Source organism: Rhinolophus ferrumequinum, chromosome 15, assembly GCF_004115265.2.
Source record: "Rhinolophus ferrumequinum isolate MPI-CBG mRhiFer1 chromosome 15, mRhiFer1_v1.p, whole genome shotgun sequence".
Classification (NCBI taxonomy): Eukaryota; Metazoa; Chordata; class Mammalia; order Chiroptera; family Rhinolophidae; genus Rhinolophus; species Rhinolophus ferrumequinum.
In genome coordinates, this window is record NC_046298.1 from 36670914 (window position 1) to 36684067 (window position 13154).

The 13154-nt window shown below is 33.8% G+C and overlaps 1 protein-coding gene across 1 annotated transcript in view; it reads left to right on the forward strand.

Moving 5' to 3' along the window:
• Nucleotides 1-12866, forward strand: part of LOC117035346 (zinc finger protein 850) — a 102971-nt gene extending 90105 nt beyond the window's left edge. Inside the window, exon 7 of the mRNA XM_033129239.1 lies at nt 11077-12866. Within this exon, the coding sequence (XP_032985130.1) occupies nt 11077-11749 (673 nt within the window). The 3' untranslated portion in view covers nt 11750-12866. The remainder of the gene's footprint in view (nt 1-11076) is intronic.
• The last annotated feature ends 288 nt before the right edge of the window (nt 12867-13154 follow it).

Below are 13154 nucleotides of genomic sequence, written 5' to 3' on the forward strand. Positions count from 1 at the left end.
CTCTCTATATGTAATATCATGTCATCTGTAAATAATGAGTTTTACTTCCTTTCCAATTTATATGGCCTTTATTTTTTTTCTCATTGCTGTAGCTAGGACTTTCAATACTGTTTTGAATAAAAGTGGTGAAAGTGGATATCCTTGTGTTGTTCCTGATTAAAGAAAACACTTCTGGCTTTTCACTGTTGAGTATGATATAAGCTATGGATTTGTCATAAGGCCTTTATTATGTTGAGGTATATTCCCTCCATTCCCTCCAAACTTTGCAGAGTTTTTATCATAAATGCATGCTGGATTTTGTCAAATGTTTTTTCTGCATCTGTTGATAAGACCATATGATTTTTATCCTTCGTTTTGTTTATGTGGTATATAATGTTAATTAACTTGAGTATATTGAACAAACTTTGCATCCCTGGAATAAATACTACATCATTGTGTTGTATGATGTTTTTAATGTATTGCTGAATTTTGTTTGCTACTATTTTGTTGACAATTTTTGCATCTATGTTCATCAGGGATATCGACCTAGAATTTTCTTTTTTAGTAATATTTTGGTCTTTTTTTGAAATCAGGGTAATGCTGTCCTCGTGAAATGAGCTTGAGAGCCTTCCCTTCTCATGAATTTTTTTGGAATAGTTTCAGAAGAATAGGTGTTAATTCTTCTTTGAATGTTTGTTGTAATTTACCTGTGAAACCATCCAGTGCACTGTTTGTTGGGGGTTTTTGATTACTGATTTGCTTTCGTTAATAGTTATTGTTCTGTTCAGATTTTCTGTTTCTTCTTGACTCAGTCTTGGAAGAGTGTATGTTACTAGGTATTTATCCATTTCTTCCCTGCTTTTCCAATTTGTTGGTATATAATTGTTTGTAGTATTGTCGTATAATCTTTGTTTCTGTGGTGTCATTTGTCACTTCTCTTTCATTTCTGATTTTATTTATTTGGGTCATCTTTTTTTTTCTTGATGAGTCTGGTTAAAGGTTTATCAATTTGTTTATCTTTTCAAAGAGCCAGTTCATTGTTTCATTATTTTTATATATATATATGTATATATATGTATAAATATAAATATATAAATGAGCTTGAGGCTGTCTTCTGATTTCTTCCTTGATCTCGTTGTTAACCCATTCACTGTTTACTAGCATGTTATTTAGCCTCCATGTGTTTTTGTGTTTTTCAGTTTTCTTCTTGTTACTGATTTCTAGTTTCATACTGTTATTATTGGAAAAGATGCTTTCCAAAAGATGCCTGATATGATTTAAGTCGTCTTAAATTTATTGAGACTTGTTTTGTGGCCTAACATGTCTATCCTGGAAAATGTTCTGTGTGTGCTGGAAAAGACTGTTGCTTTGGTGTGAAATGCTCCAAAACATCAGTTAAATCCATCTAGTCTCGTGTCATTTAAGACTGCTATTGCCTTCTTGATTTTCTGTCTGGAAGATTTATCCATTTATGTCAGTAGGATGTTTAAGTCTCCTACAATGACCGTATTACTGTTGATCTCTCCCTTTATGTTTGTCAATGTTTCCTTTATAAATTTAAGTGCTCCTACGTTGGGTGTGTAAATGTTTACAAGAGTTATATACTCTGCATTGATCTCTATATCATTATGTAGTGTTCTTTGTCTTTTGTTGTAGCGTTTGTTTTAAAGTCTGTTTTGTCTGATATAAGTATTGCTATCCCATCTTTTTTCGTTTCCATTTGTATGAAGTATCTTTTTCTATCCCTTTACTCTCAGTCTGTGTGTGTATTTCGATCTGAACCAAATCTCTTATAGGCAGCATATGTAAGATTTTTTTCCCTTAACCATTCAACTACCCTGTGTCTTTTGATTGGACCATTTAATCCCTTTACATGTAAAGTAATTATTGATAGCTGTGTAGTTATTGCCATTTTATTAGTCATATTTTTTATCTCTTTTTCTTCTTCTTGAAGAAGTCCCTTTACCATTTCTTGTAATACTTGTTTGGTGGTGGTGAACTCCTTTAGCGCTTTCTTGTCTGGGAAGCTCTTTATCTGTCCTTTGATTCTAAATGAGTGCTTTGCTAGGTAGGATAATCTTGGCTGTAGGTCCTTGCTTTTCATCACTTTGAATATTTTGTGCCAATCCCTTCTGACCTGCAAAGTCTCTGTTGAGGAATCAGCTGATAGTTATGGGAGCTCCCTTGTTGGTAGCAAACTGCTTTTCTCTTGCTGCTTTTAGGATTCTCTCTTTGTCTTTAACCTTTGGCATTTTAATTATGATGTGTCTTTCTAGGCCTTTTGGGTTCATCTAGTTTGGGACTCTCTGTGCTTCCTGGTCTTTTATGTCTATTTCCTTCACCAAGTTGGGGAAGTTTTCCATCATTATTTCTTCAAACAGATTTTCAATCTCTGCTTTCCCTCGTCTCCTTCTGGTACCCCTAGGATGCGAATGTTGGTATGCTTGATGTGGTCCCAGAGGCCCCTACAACTAACCTCATCTTTTTGAATTTTTTTTCTTTTTGCTGTTATGATTGGGTGTGTTCTGCTATCTTATCCTCCAAATTGCTGATTTAGTCCTTTGCTTCATCTTATCTATTGTTGGCTCCCTTTAATGTATTCTTCATTTTAGTTATCATATTCTTAATTTCTGACTGGTTCCTTTTTATGTTTTCTATCTCCATTTTTATTATCTCTGTTGAAATTCTCACTGAGATCATTGAGCATCCTTATTTTTTTTTTTTTGGATTCTTTTTTCTTTTCTCTGTTCTGATTGGGTGTTTAATGCCTACACTAGCTTACAATTCCACCAGCAGTATATGAGAGCTCCTATTGTTTCACATGCTTCCTTACCTATGGAATTGTCAAACTTTGGTTTTCACTTATTGGTGAGTGTATAATAATACTTCAGTGTGGTTTTCATTTGCATTTCCCTTTTTATTGATAAATTTTAAAGCATTTTCATATCTTTGTTGATCTTTTGAAGTTTATTTAGTGAATTATTTGTTGACAGCTTTTTTTCTATATTTCTGTCACATTATCTGTATTTTTCTTAATGATGTGTAAGAATTATTTATATATTTTTCTTATGAGTATATTCCATGTTGTAATAATTGCAAATATCTTCTCTCTGAATTGTCTTTTAGCTCTCTTTATGGTTACTTTTTGTGAATAGAAGTTCTTAATTTTGGTCAAATTTATTGGGTTTTTGAGTGTGTGTCTGTGCTTCACACTGTTGGGTCTTATGTAAGAAATTCTTCCTTAACCTGTTTTTGAATCTTACATAAACAGAATCACACTCTCTGTACATTTTATTCTGTTTAAGAAATCTTTGCTTACTATAACAGCATGAAGGTATTTCCTATGTTTTATTCTTGATGTATGATTATTGCTCCTTCATCATCTTTTCCTCTAATGGGCTAAATTTTTACTGTAATATATTTAGGTTTGGTTACCTTTATTGCCCCCATATTTTGTTGCTGGTATAATTTTCAATCTGAGGGTGCATCATTTTTGGTGATAGGAAATCCTTGGCAATCATCTCTTCATATATTACCTCGCTAACATTTCCTCTTTTCTCTCTTAATCTCCTATTAAACAGACATTAGAACATTTGGATCATCTCCAACGTCTTTTATTTTTCATCTATTTTTTCATTTATACTGCCTTTACATAAATTTGTATGGTTTGATTTGTCTTGATTCACTAATGCATACTTCAGCTGTGACCATTTGGCTCTTCAACCTGTCCATTCATTTTGTTATTAAAAAAAAATAGCATAGTTATTTATAAGGTATAATTTTACACCCAATAGGATTTGTATATAACATGTAAATTCCTAGATTTGCATATGTGAGATATTTGCTAGGAATTATGCCTAGGAATATAATTGCTGGGTCTTGGCATACATGCTTATTCAGCTTTACTAGGTAATGCCAGAATATTTTTCAAGTGTTTGTATCACTGTCTTTCCCTGTAATTGATATTGTAAGATTTTTTCATTTTTTTGAAACAATCTGATGAGTATAAAACCTTATTTCACTGTTTTAAATTAAAGTTTCCTGGTTACCATTGATGATTACCTTTCCATATATTATTTCACCACTAGTGTCTCTTCTGTGTAATGCCACTTTGATCATTTTTGTATTAGGCTATTTGTCTTTTTCCTAAGATTTGGAGTAATTTCTTTTATATTTTCTGGATACTAATTTTTGGTCAGTAACATGTTTTATAGACATCTTTTCTAGTTGTAGGTTTTTAATTCACTTTATATCTTTTTGATGAACAGTAATTCTCTGTGTTAGTATGGTTAAATTATATATTTAAAAGTTAAATTATGTATAGTTTATTAAAAATTCTACTTTTTTTCCTGTAAACTTCACATCTTTGAGGTCTTAAGAAGCCTTTCCCTAGCCCAATTTTCTCTTATTTTTTATTTTTTGATTAGAGTGTGAAATAGAGATCAGTTGTAATGGTTTCCCATATAGAAAACAAAATTATTTTTGCCCCACTAAATAAAAAGTCCATCTGTTTTCTACTGATCCACAATAATCCGTCTGTCACAGTAAAATTCCCTGTATACATAAGTCTCTCTTGTTCCACTGGCCTTTTTATCTATCCCTGTCCTAATTACTCTTTTATAAAACGTTCTGTTCTCTGGTGGGACTGATCCCTCCACCTTTCTCTTCAGAAGTATTTGGTTATACTTGTTTTGATCTTCCATATGAACTTTAAAATTACATTAAGTAAAGTTTCATTTAAAATGTTGAGTTTTTTTCAACATACATTCATGATAAAAACTCTCAAGAAAGTGGGATTAGAGGGAACATACCTCAGCACAATAAAGGCCATACATGATAAGCCCACAGCTAACATTATACTCAACAGTGAAAGCTGAAACCTTTTCCTTTAAAATCAGGAATAAGACAGGGATGCCCACTGTCTTCAGTCTTATTCAACATGGTACTGGAAGTCTTAGCCGGAGCAGTTAGGAAAGAAAAAAAAATAAAAGTCATCCATGTTGGAAAGGAAGAAGTAAAAATTTCTATTTGCAGATGGCAAGACATTACATATAAAAAATCCTAAAGACTCCACCAAAAAAACTGTTAGAAGTAATAAATGAGTTCAGTAAAGTTGCGGGATACAAAATCAATATACAAAAATCAGATGTGTTGCTGTGCACTCATAATGAATACTCAGAAAAAATATTTTTTAAAAAATCCTGTTTACGTTTTATTCTATTTTATCAAAAAGAATAAAATACCTAGGACTAAATATAACCAAGGAGGTCAAAGAACTGTACACCGAAAACTATAAGACATCAATGAATGAAATTGAAGAAGACACAAAGAAATTGAAAGATTTTCTGTGCTCATGAATTGGAAGAATTAGTATTATTAGAATGCGCATACTATAAGCAATCTACAAATTCAGTGCAGTCCCTATCAAAATTCCAATGGCAACTTTCATAGAAATAGAAACAATCCTGAAATTTGTATGTAATCACAAAAGACCCTGAATGTGCCAAGGCAAATTTTAGGAAAAACAAAGCTGGAGACATCATACTTCCTGGTTTTAAACTATAGTGGACCTTTGTACTACATAAATCTTTAAGTGGTTCAGTGCAGTTCAAACCCGCTGTTGTTCAAGGGTTAACTGTGTTTCTGAACCATGGTTGGGAATCCCTGTAGATACAGGGCCAACTTAAATTATACACAGATTTTCAACTGATAGGATGGCTGGTGCCCCTAATCCCTGTGCTATTCAACGGTCAACTGTATATTACAAAGCTATAGTAATCAAAACAGTATGGTATTGGCATAAAAATGCACACCGATCAATGGAGCAGAATAAGGAGCCCAGAAATAAACCTGTACATATGTAGGCAATAAATTTATGAAAAAGGACCCAAGACTATACAATGGGAAAAGGTCAGTTTCTTTAATAAATGGTGTTGGGGAAACTGAGCTAACATGCAAAAGAATGAAACTGGCCCACTAGCTTATACACAAAAAAATCAAGTCAGTATTGATTAGATACTCGAATGTAAGACCTGTGAAACCATAAAACTCCTAGAAGGAAACACAGGCAGTAAGCTCCTTGACATCAGCCTTGGATTTTTTGGGTTTGACACCAAAATCAAAGGCAGCAAAAGTAAAAATAAATAAGTGGAACTGCTTCAAACTATAAAGCTTCTACACATCAATTGAAACCAACAAAATGAAAAGGCAAACTATGGAATGGGAGAAAAAATTTCAAATCACGTATCTGATAAGAGTTTAATAGCTAAAAATATATCTGCGGAACCCATGTAATGCAATACCAAAAACCCAAACAATCCAATTAAAAAATAGAAGATATAAAACAACATGGAAATTTTAGAACTGAAGAACCCAGTGGTCAAAATCTTAAAAACTCACTGGATAGACTCATTGGGAGGATGGAGATAATGGAGCAAAATTAGTGAACTTGAAGGTAGATCAAAATATATTAGCCAATATGAATAACAATAAAAGATTGAAAACAAAAAGAATACAACCTTGGGGACATTGGGATAACGACAAAGGTTTAACATTTTTGTCATTAAAGCCCCAGAAGGAGAAGAGAAAGTTTAGTACTGAAAAAGTTTTAAAAAATAATGATTTACCAAATTTAGTGAAAGATACACCAATTCAAGAACCTCAGCCACCCCAAACAGGATAACCCAAAGAAATCCTTGCCCAGACAAATGATAATCAAATCGCTGAAAATGGATGACAAAAAATATATTAAAGAAACTATAAAAAAATAATGCATTACTTGTCTAGAAAATGATTTGAATGATTTCTCTTCATAAACCATGTAGGCCAGAAGAAAGTGGAACAATACTTTGTTGTGCTGAAGAACTTTCAACCCAGAATTCTGTATCTAGCAAAAACCCTTCAGGAATGAAGGTGAAAAAAAGGAAAACAATATTGCAAATATACATGGCAATTGAGACTGGCCTGAGGGTTCATGTGCGTTGAGGCAGTGGGGGGGACAGTGGCTAATGAAAGAGAGGCTATATACCATGTTTCCCCGAAAATAAGACCAGGTCTTATGTTAAGGTTTGCTCCAAAAGACGCATTAGGGCTTATGTTCAGGGGATGTCATCCTGAAAAATCATGCTGGGGCTTATTTTCTGGTTAGGTCTTATTTTCAGGGAAACATGGTATAAACCCTGTCTCAAAGGGATAAGCACTTGTGAAGTCCAGGAGACAACTGTCACGTGAGAATTCAGGCCCAGTGCTGCCAGATAATCCAGTCTTTCAAGAAAAGCCAGAAATCCAGATTTCTGTATTAAATCTTCTGATATCTCAAATCTGGTGACAATTCAAAACTTTAGAGAATTGTTGGGGGCAACACTAACCACAAATGTGTGAGTAGATTACGACTTGATTCATCTAGGTTTTTAGTTGTACGGAGTTTTCTCTTTTTCTTTGAACCGCAGAAACTCTACCAAGATATAGCTAGTTAAAACTTTCTTCGTAAATTCTGCTCAGCACAGAAAGGAACCATCTTATTACTCAGAGTTTTCATCAACGCTGGAAATCTTGTTTTATTGTTGGTTCTGTATCATCACTATGTTTTCTTTCTGGGATGCATATTTTACATTTATTTGGTGTCCTATATAATTTTCCTTCCCTTTGACTGTCACCATTTTTGAGGGTCACTATTTCTATCCTTTTCTCTGAGTTCTTTCCCCCAGGAATTCTAGTTTTAGTGATGATCGACTTTTCACTGTGGAATTTGAACATATAGCTTACATTGCACCGTCTGTCCTCATCTTCCAAATATAATTATATCACAATTTTGTAAAAACTTGTCATTAATTCAGTTCACTTAATGACTAGGTAAGTGGTTTGCATTGCTGAGTTCTGTAGTCATAGTTTGCTTCTTGTGTGATCTTTTTCTTTTCCATGCTGTTGATTCTTGTCTTCATTGAGAGGTCCTTAGTTTTCTGTTTAACTGTCACTAACTCTTCAGACACATCAGGTATTTGTGGTTTGTTTTTTAACTGAGACATCCCTCTAACCCTTTGTTCTTTTGTCCCAGTTGAGACTGTTACACAGCTGTCATTTTAGAATTTCCCTTCATTATCATTTTGTGAATTCCCTTAACATCATCTATTGATTCCTTTTACTTCCCTCCTTTGAATTCCTTTTGATTCTCTTCTGTATTTGGATGCCTTAGATACACACTTGTATACCTTGGCCGTTGTATCTCTTGCCTTCCTCTTTCTTAATTTATTCCCTCATTTTTCTAAAGCATATCTTCCAAAAGCAGCCAAGGAAACTATGCAAGAGAAGTAAATAGTATATTTTATGAATCCTTACATGTCTGAACATGTTTTTATTTCATCCTCATATCTGATTGATAATTTGACTGGAGATGTAATTTTAGGTTGAAAAAATTAGCTTCAAAATTTTGAATTGCTCCATTGATTTCTAAAATATAGCATCTAGTGTTTTTGAGAAGTCCAAAACCTATTCAGGTTCTTAATTTTTTGTGTGACCTGTTTAATCTCTTTGGAAGCTTTTAGAAGTTATTCTTTATTTGATGTTCTAACATTTCATGTTGAAGTGTCATGATGTTGGTTTATTCTTTCATTTGGCTGGGCATGCACTGAGACACTCTGGAAAACATAAAATCTCTGAAATTTTCTTGATCATTTGTTCCCTATCTTTTTCTCTCTTCTCTGTGTTCCAAACTTTGTTTACTTTTTATATGCAGTGCCTGGCACCATATCTGACATATAGCGAGGGCTCATTAAATTTTTGAGTAATTGAACACTCATAATTCAGATCTTAAATTTCTTGTCCAAGCCCTAGGATTTTTTTTTTCTGTTTACCATTTATCTTTTTATGTTGTACTTTCTGTAAGATTTTATTAAATTCTAATCCTTGTGTTAATTTTTATAAAAAATATTTTCTTCTTTGAATATTTTTTTTGACATCATTTTCTTGTGAGATTATTATATGTTGTTTTTAGAAGAATTCTTTTGAAGATTTGAAAAAATTTCTCCATGTTTCTTCCCTGAGTTCTTTTCTCCCCTTTGTTTATTTTAATCTCATGTTTAAGATTTTCCTGAAATAGCTAGTGACTCAAGGCTATCTGCACATATAAAACTGTTGCTATTAAAAAGCTGATTAGAGCTTGTTTGTGTCTAAGGATGTGTAGATTTATTGGTGTAGAATTACAATTGGTGTAGAATTGGTGTAGAATTATCTGCCTAGAACAGCTTATTGGCTGACATCACCTATTAGATCTTTCCTCTTGGGCTGGTTTTCTCCAAAATGAAATCTTCAGCTTTCTTTCTGGGAATTAATGAAATTAAAAAATTAAATTAAAATTAAATTTAATTTTTTAAAAAATTAATTAAATTTAATTAATAATTTTAAATTAATTATTAAATTAAATTTTAAATTAAAAAATTGAATCTGCACGCATCCTACTGTCAAGGTACCTAATGATTGCAGTTTTGGAAAATATCTGGGATTCTACAAAAGGACCATATACTCTATATACTCTATAGCTTTTTTGTTGCTGCTCTTTCCTCTTCCATTCTCTTTGTCCTAATGGAATTTCTTTTTTCATTTACTTTTATTAGTATCGCTTAGTGGGGCTTCATGAAGGAACAGTAATGAATGAATGTATTCAGTGTGCCATGTTTGAAGAGAATATGTCATTTTTTTCTAGAAGAATTTTTATAGATTTTTTTTATTAAGGAGTATACATGCTAATCGTGTCAGTCAATAAATATTTGTGGATCTTCCATTATGTATGAGATGACTGTGCTCAGAGTTGAGTGCACATTGATGAAGACAATGGACATTTTCCTTGCCTTCACAGAACTTAAGACCTATTGAGGGGAAAAGATATTAAATGAACCTAAAAAATATGAAATTATAAATTGAGAAAATCCTGCTAAGGAAGAGAACAGTGCTAAAATGGGAATTACAAGGAGAGTAAATTTGGTAATGGGATCAGGGCAGACCTCAAAAAGTATGAACTTTAAGTGAAGATTTAGAAAATGAGCAGTAGTTGTCAAGAGTGAAAGAAATCACCTTCTAGACATAAGGAAAAGGACCTGGAAAGGCCTTAAAAGGGACTAAGGGCTGGGAGAATTAGAAGAACTGCAAAAATAGAGCCACTGTGGGTGGAGCTTAGAAACCAAAAGGGAGCATCGTGTGAGATTTGGTTGAAGAGGCAGGCAGGAACCAGATCATTCAGAGCTTTGTAGATGTACAGGAGCTTGGGTTTTATTGTAAGAGCAATATCACGAGAAACCACTGAAGAATTTTAAGCAGAGCATTAGCAGGCAATGCCATTCTAATGATTCACGATTGCAAACCTCAAGTGGGAAAACTAGGTAGGCTATTCCAGGAGAGAGAGGGAGAGAGAGAGAGAGAGAGAGAGAGAGAGAGAGAGAGAGAGAGAGAGAGAGAGAGAGAGAGAGAGAGAGAGAGAGAGAGAGAGAGAGAGATCTCCTTATCCTATAACAAAGGAGATAAGACTAAGGCATCTGTATATTTAGCAAGCTCCCCTAAGTAATTCTGATCTATAACAGTGTTTGGAAATCAATGGCTTACTTACTGCCCTCATCTTACTATGTGGTGTTTCTTCACTCTTCTAGTCTATTTTTTAAAAGATCCTTTTAAAAAAGTTTCATTCTTCCATTTTAATTGAAGTTTTATTTCTCCAAAACAAAGAAAATGTGAGTGATTGCTTTCATATTTTCTTTCAGTCCTCGGATCAAGATGTGAGACCAAGAAATTATTTCTGAAGAAGGAAATTTGCGAAATAGAGTCAGCCCAGTGGGAGATAATGGGAAGACTTACAAGACATGACCTACAGTGCTCTAGTTTCAGAGGTGATTGGAAATGTAATGGCCAGTTTGAGAAACAACATGACTCTCAGGAGGGACATTTCAGTCAACCAACATACACCCATGACGGCATGCCCACTTTTGGTCAGCATCCATCCTTTACATTACAACAAATCATTCATAATAAAGAGAAATACTGTACAACTAAGGAATATAAGAAAACCTTTAGACATGACTCACAGCTTACTACACATCAGATAATTCATACCATTGAGAAACCCCATGAATGTAAGGAATGTGGAAAGACCTTTAGACATCCTTCAAGACTCAGTCATCATCAGAAAATTCATACTGGCAAGAAACCCTTTGAATGTAAGGAATGTGGAAAAACCTTTATTTGTGGCTCCGACCTCACTCGACATCAGAGAATTCACACTGGTGAGAAACCCTATGAATGTAAAGAATGTGGGAAAGCCTTTAGTAGTGGCTCAAACTTCACTCGACATCAGAGAATTCACACTGGTGAGAAGCCCTATGAATGTAAAGAATGTGGGAAGGCCTTTAGTAGTGGCTCAAACTTTACTCAACATCAGAGAATTCATACGGGGGAGAAACCCTATGAATGTAAGGAATGTGGCAATGCCTTTAGTCAGAGTTCACAACTTATTAAACATCAGAGAATCCATACAGGTGAGAAACCCTACGAATGTAAGGAATGTGAAAAGGCTTTCCGTTCTGGTTCAGACCTTACTCGACACCAGAGAATTCATACTGGTGAGAAGCCCTATGAATGTAAGATATGTGGGAAAGCGTATTCTCAGAGTTCACAACTTATTAGTCATCATAGAATTCATACTGGTGAGAAACCTTATGAATATAGGGAATGTGGGAAGACCTTTAATTATGGCTCACAACTTATTCAACATCAAAATTTGTACTGGTGATAATCCATAGAATATATGAAATGTGTGGGAAGGCTTTTTACAGCTTAAACCTATTCAACATCAGAGAATTTATCTTAATAATCCTCTAACTAAAATAATGTAGAAACATTTTATTTGTTGTCTACAGCTTATTCATCATGAGAAAAATGCAGGAAAATCACCCCATGAGTAGAATACATTTTGGAAGCCCTTTAGTAAAATTTGTATTTCTCTTGACATCAGAGAATTCAACCTAGCAAATATTGAAAATGATAGAACTGATACCTTTCTGACCTTAAACATCAGAGTATTCATGCTGAAATGTAATTCTTTGGTTACATTCTAAAGAAATTAGCAAACTGTTGGTATAAAAAGAATAGAAATGAACCTGGTTGAGACAGTAGCTAAAACAGATGCCCAATGCCCAGTTGCAGCTAACTGATGCTGTGAGGAAAGTCAGGCCCTGTTTGCCAGCTCTTCTGACTGCTAGATAATCCAGAAATCTACATTTTTCTTTTTTAAGTGTGTGATGGCTCTTGATTTTTAAATGGCAGCTCAAATTTAAATTTTTTAAAAAAGACCAAAGAGGATATATCAACTCTGCAAGTAGCAAGTGGCCCATGCGTTACTTTTGTGCTGGACACTAGAGCAGTGAGTGTTCAAAAGGCTTTCAAGAGGAGTTTTTAATAATGGAGTGCAAAGCCCTTGGCCCCAAGGAAATTTAAGGAGAGGGGAATACAACACAAGGTAATTTATCCAGAATTTCTTAGATGTAAAAATGTTTCCAGAGATAAAGTAGCTAAACTCTTAAGTATAAAGATTTTTTTAAGAAGGGACTTGATTCAGCTCTAGTATTTTTTACATGAAGTTTCTTATTTATTCTAAGCATTATGCCAGTGAAATAGAATATACAGTCATGTACCACTTAACAGGGATATGTTGTGAGAAATGCATAGTTAGGCAATTTCATTGTTGCGTGAACATCATAGAATGTGCTCACACAAACCTAATTGGTATTGCCTACCACACATCTAGGTTATACTCGTATGGTATACCACTGTTGTGTATGCAATTCGTTGTTGACCAAAACATTATGCGACGCATGACTATTATATATGTTATATATCCCATTCTTGATATATATTATATATATACATATATATGTGTTTGTATGTGTGTGTGTATATATATAATATAATATATATGGATGTATATATACACAGAGGGTGCCAAAAAATGTATACACATTTTAAGAAAGGAAAAAACTATTAATATATACCGATAACAAAAGATGAATACAAGTCACATTTGACTTCTGCAATTACAACAGGTACTCAAAGTGGTTACCATCAGCATCCAGACACTTCTGATTACGGCAAACTACTGCTTGAGCAACGTTGCCCAAAGTGTTAACATCTCTTAAAAT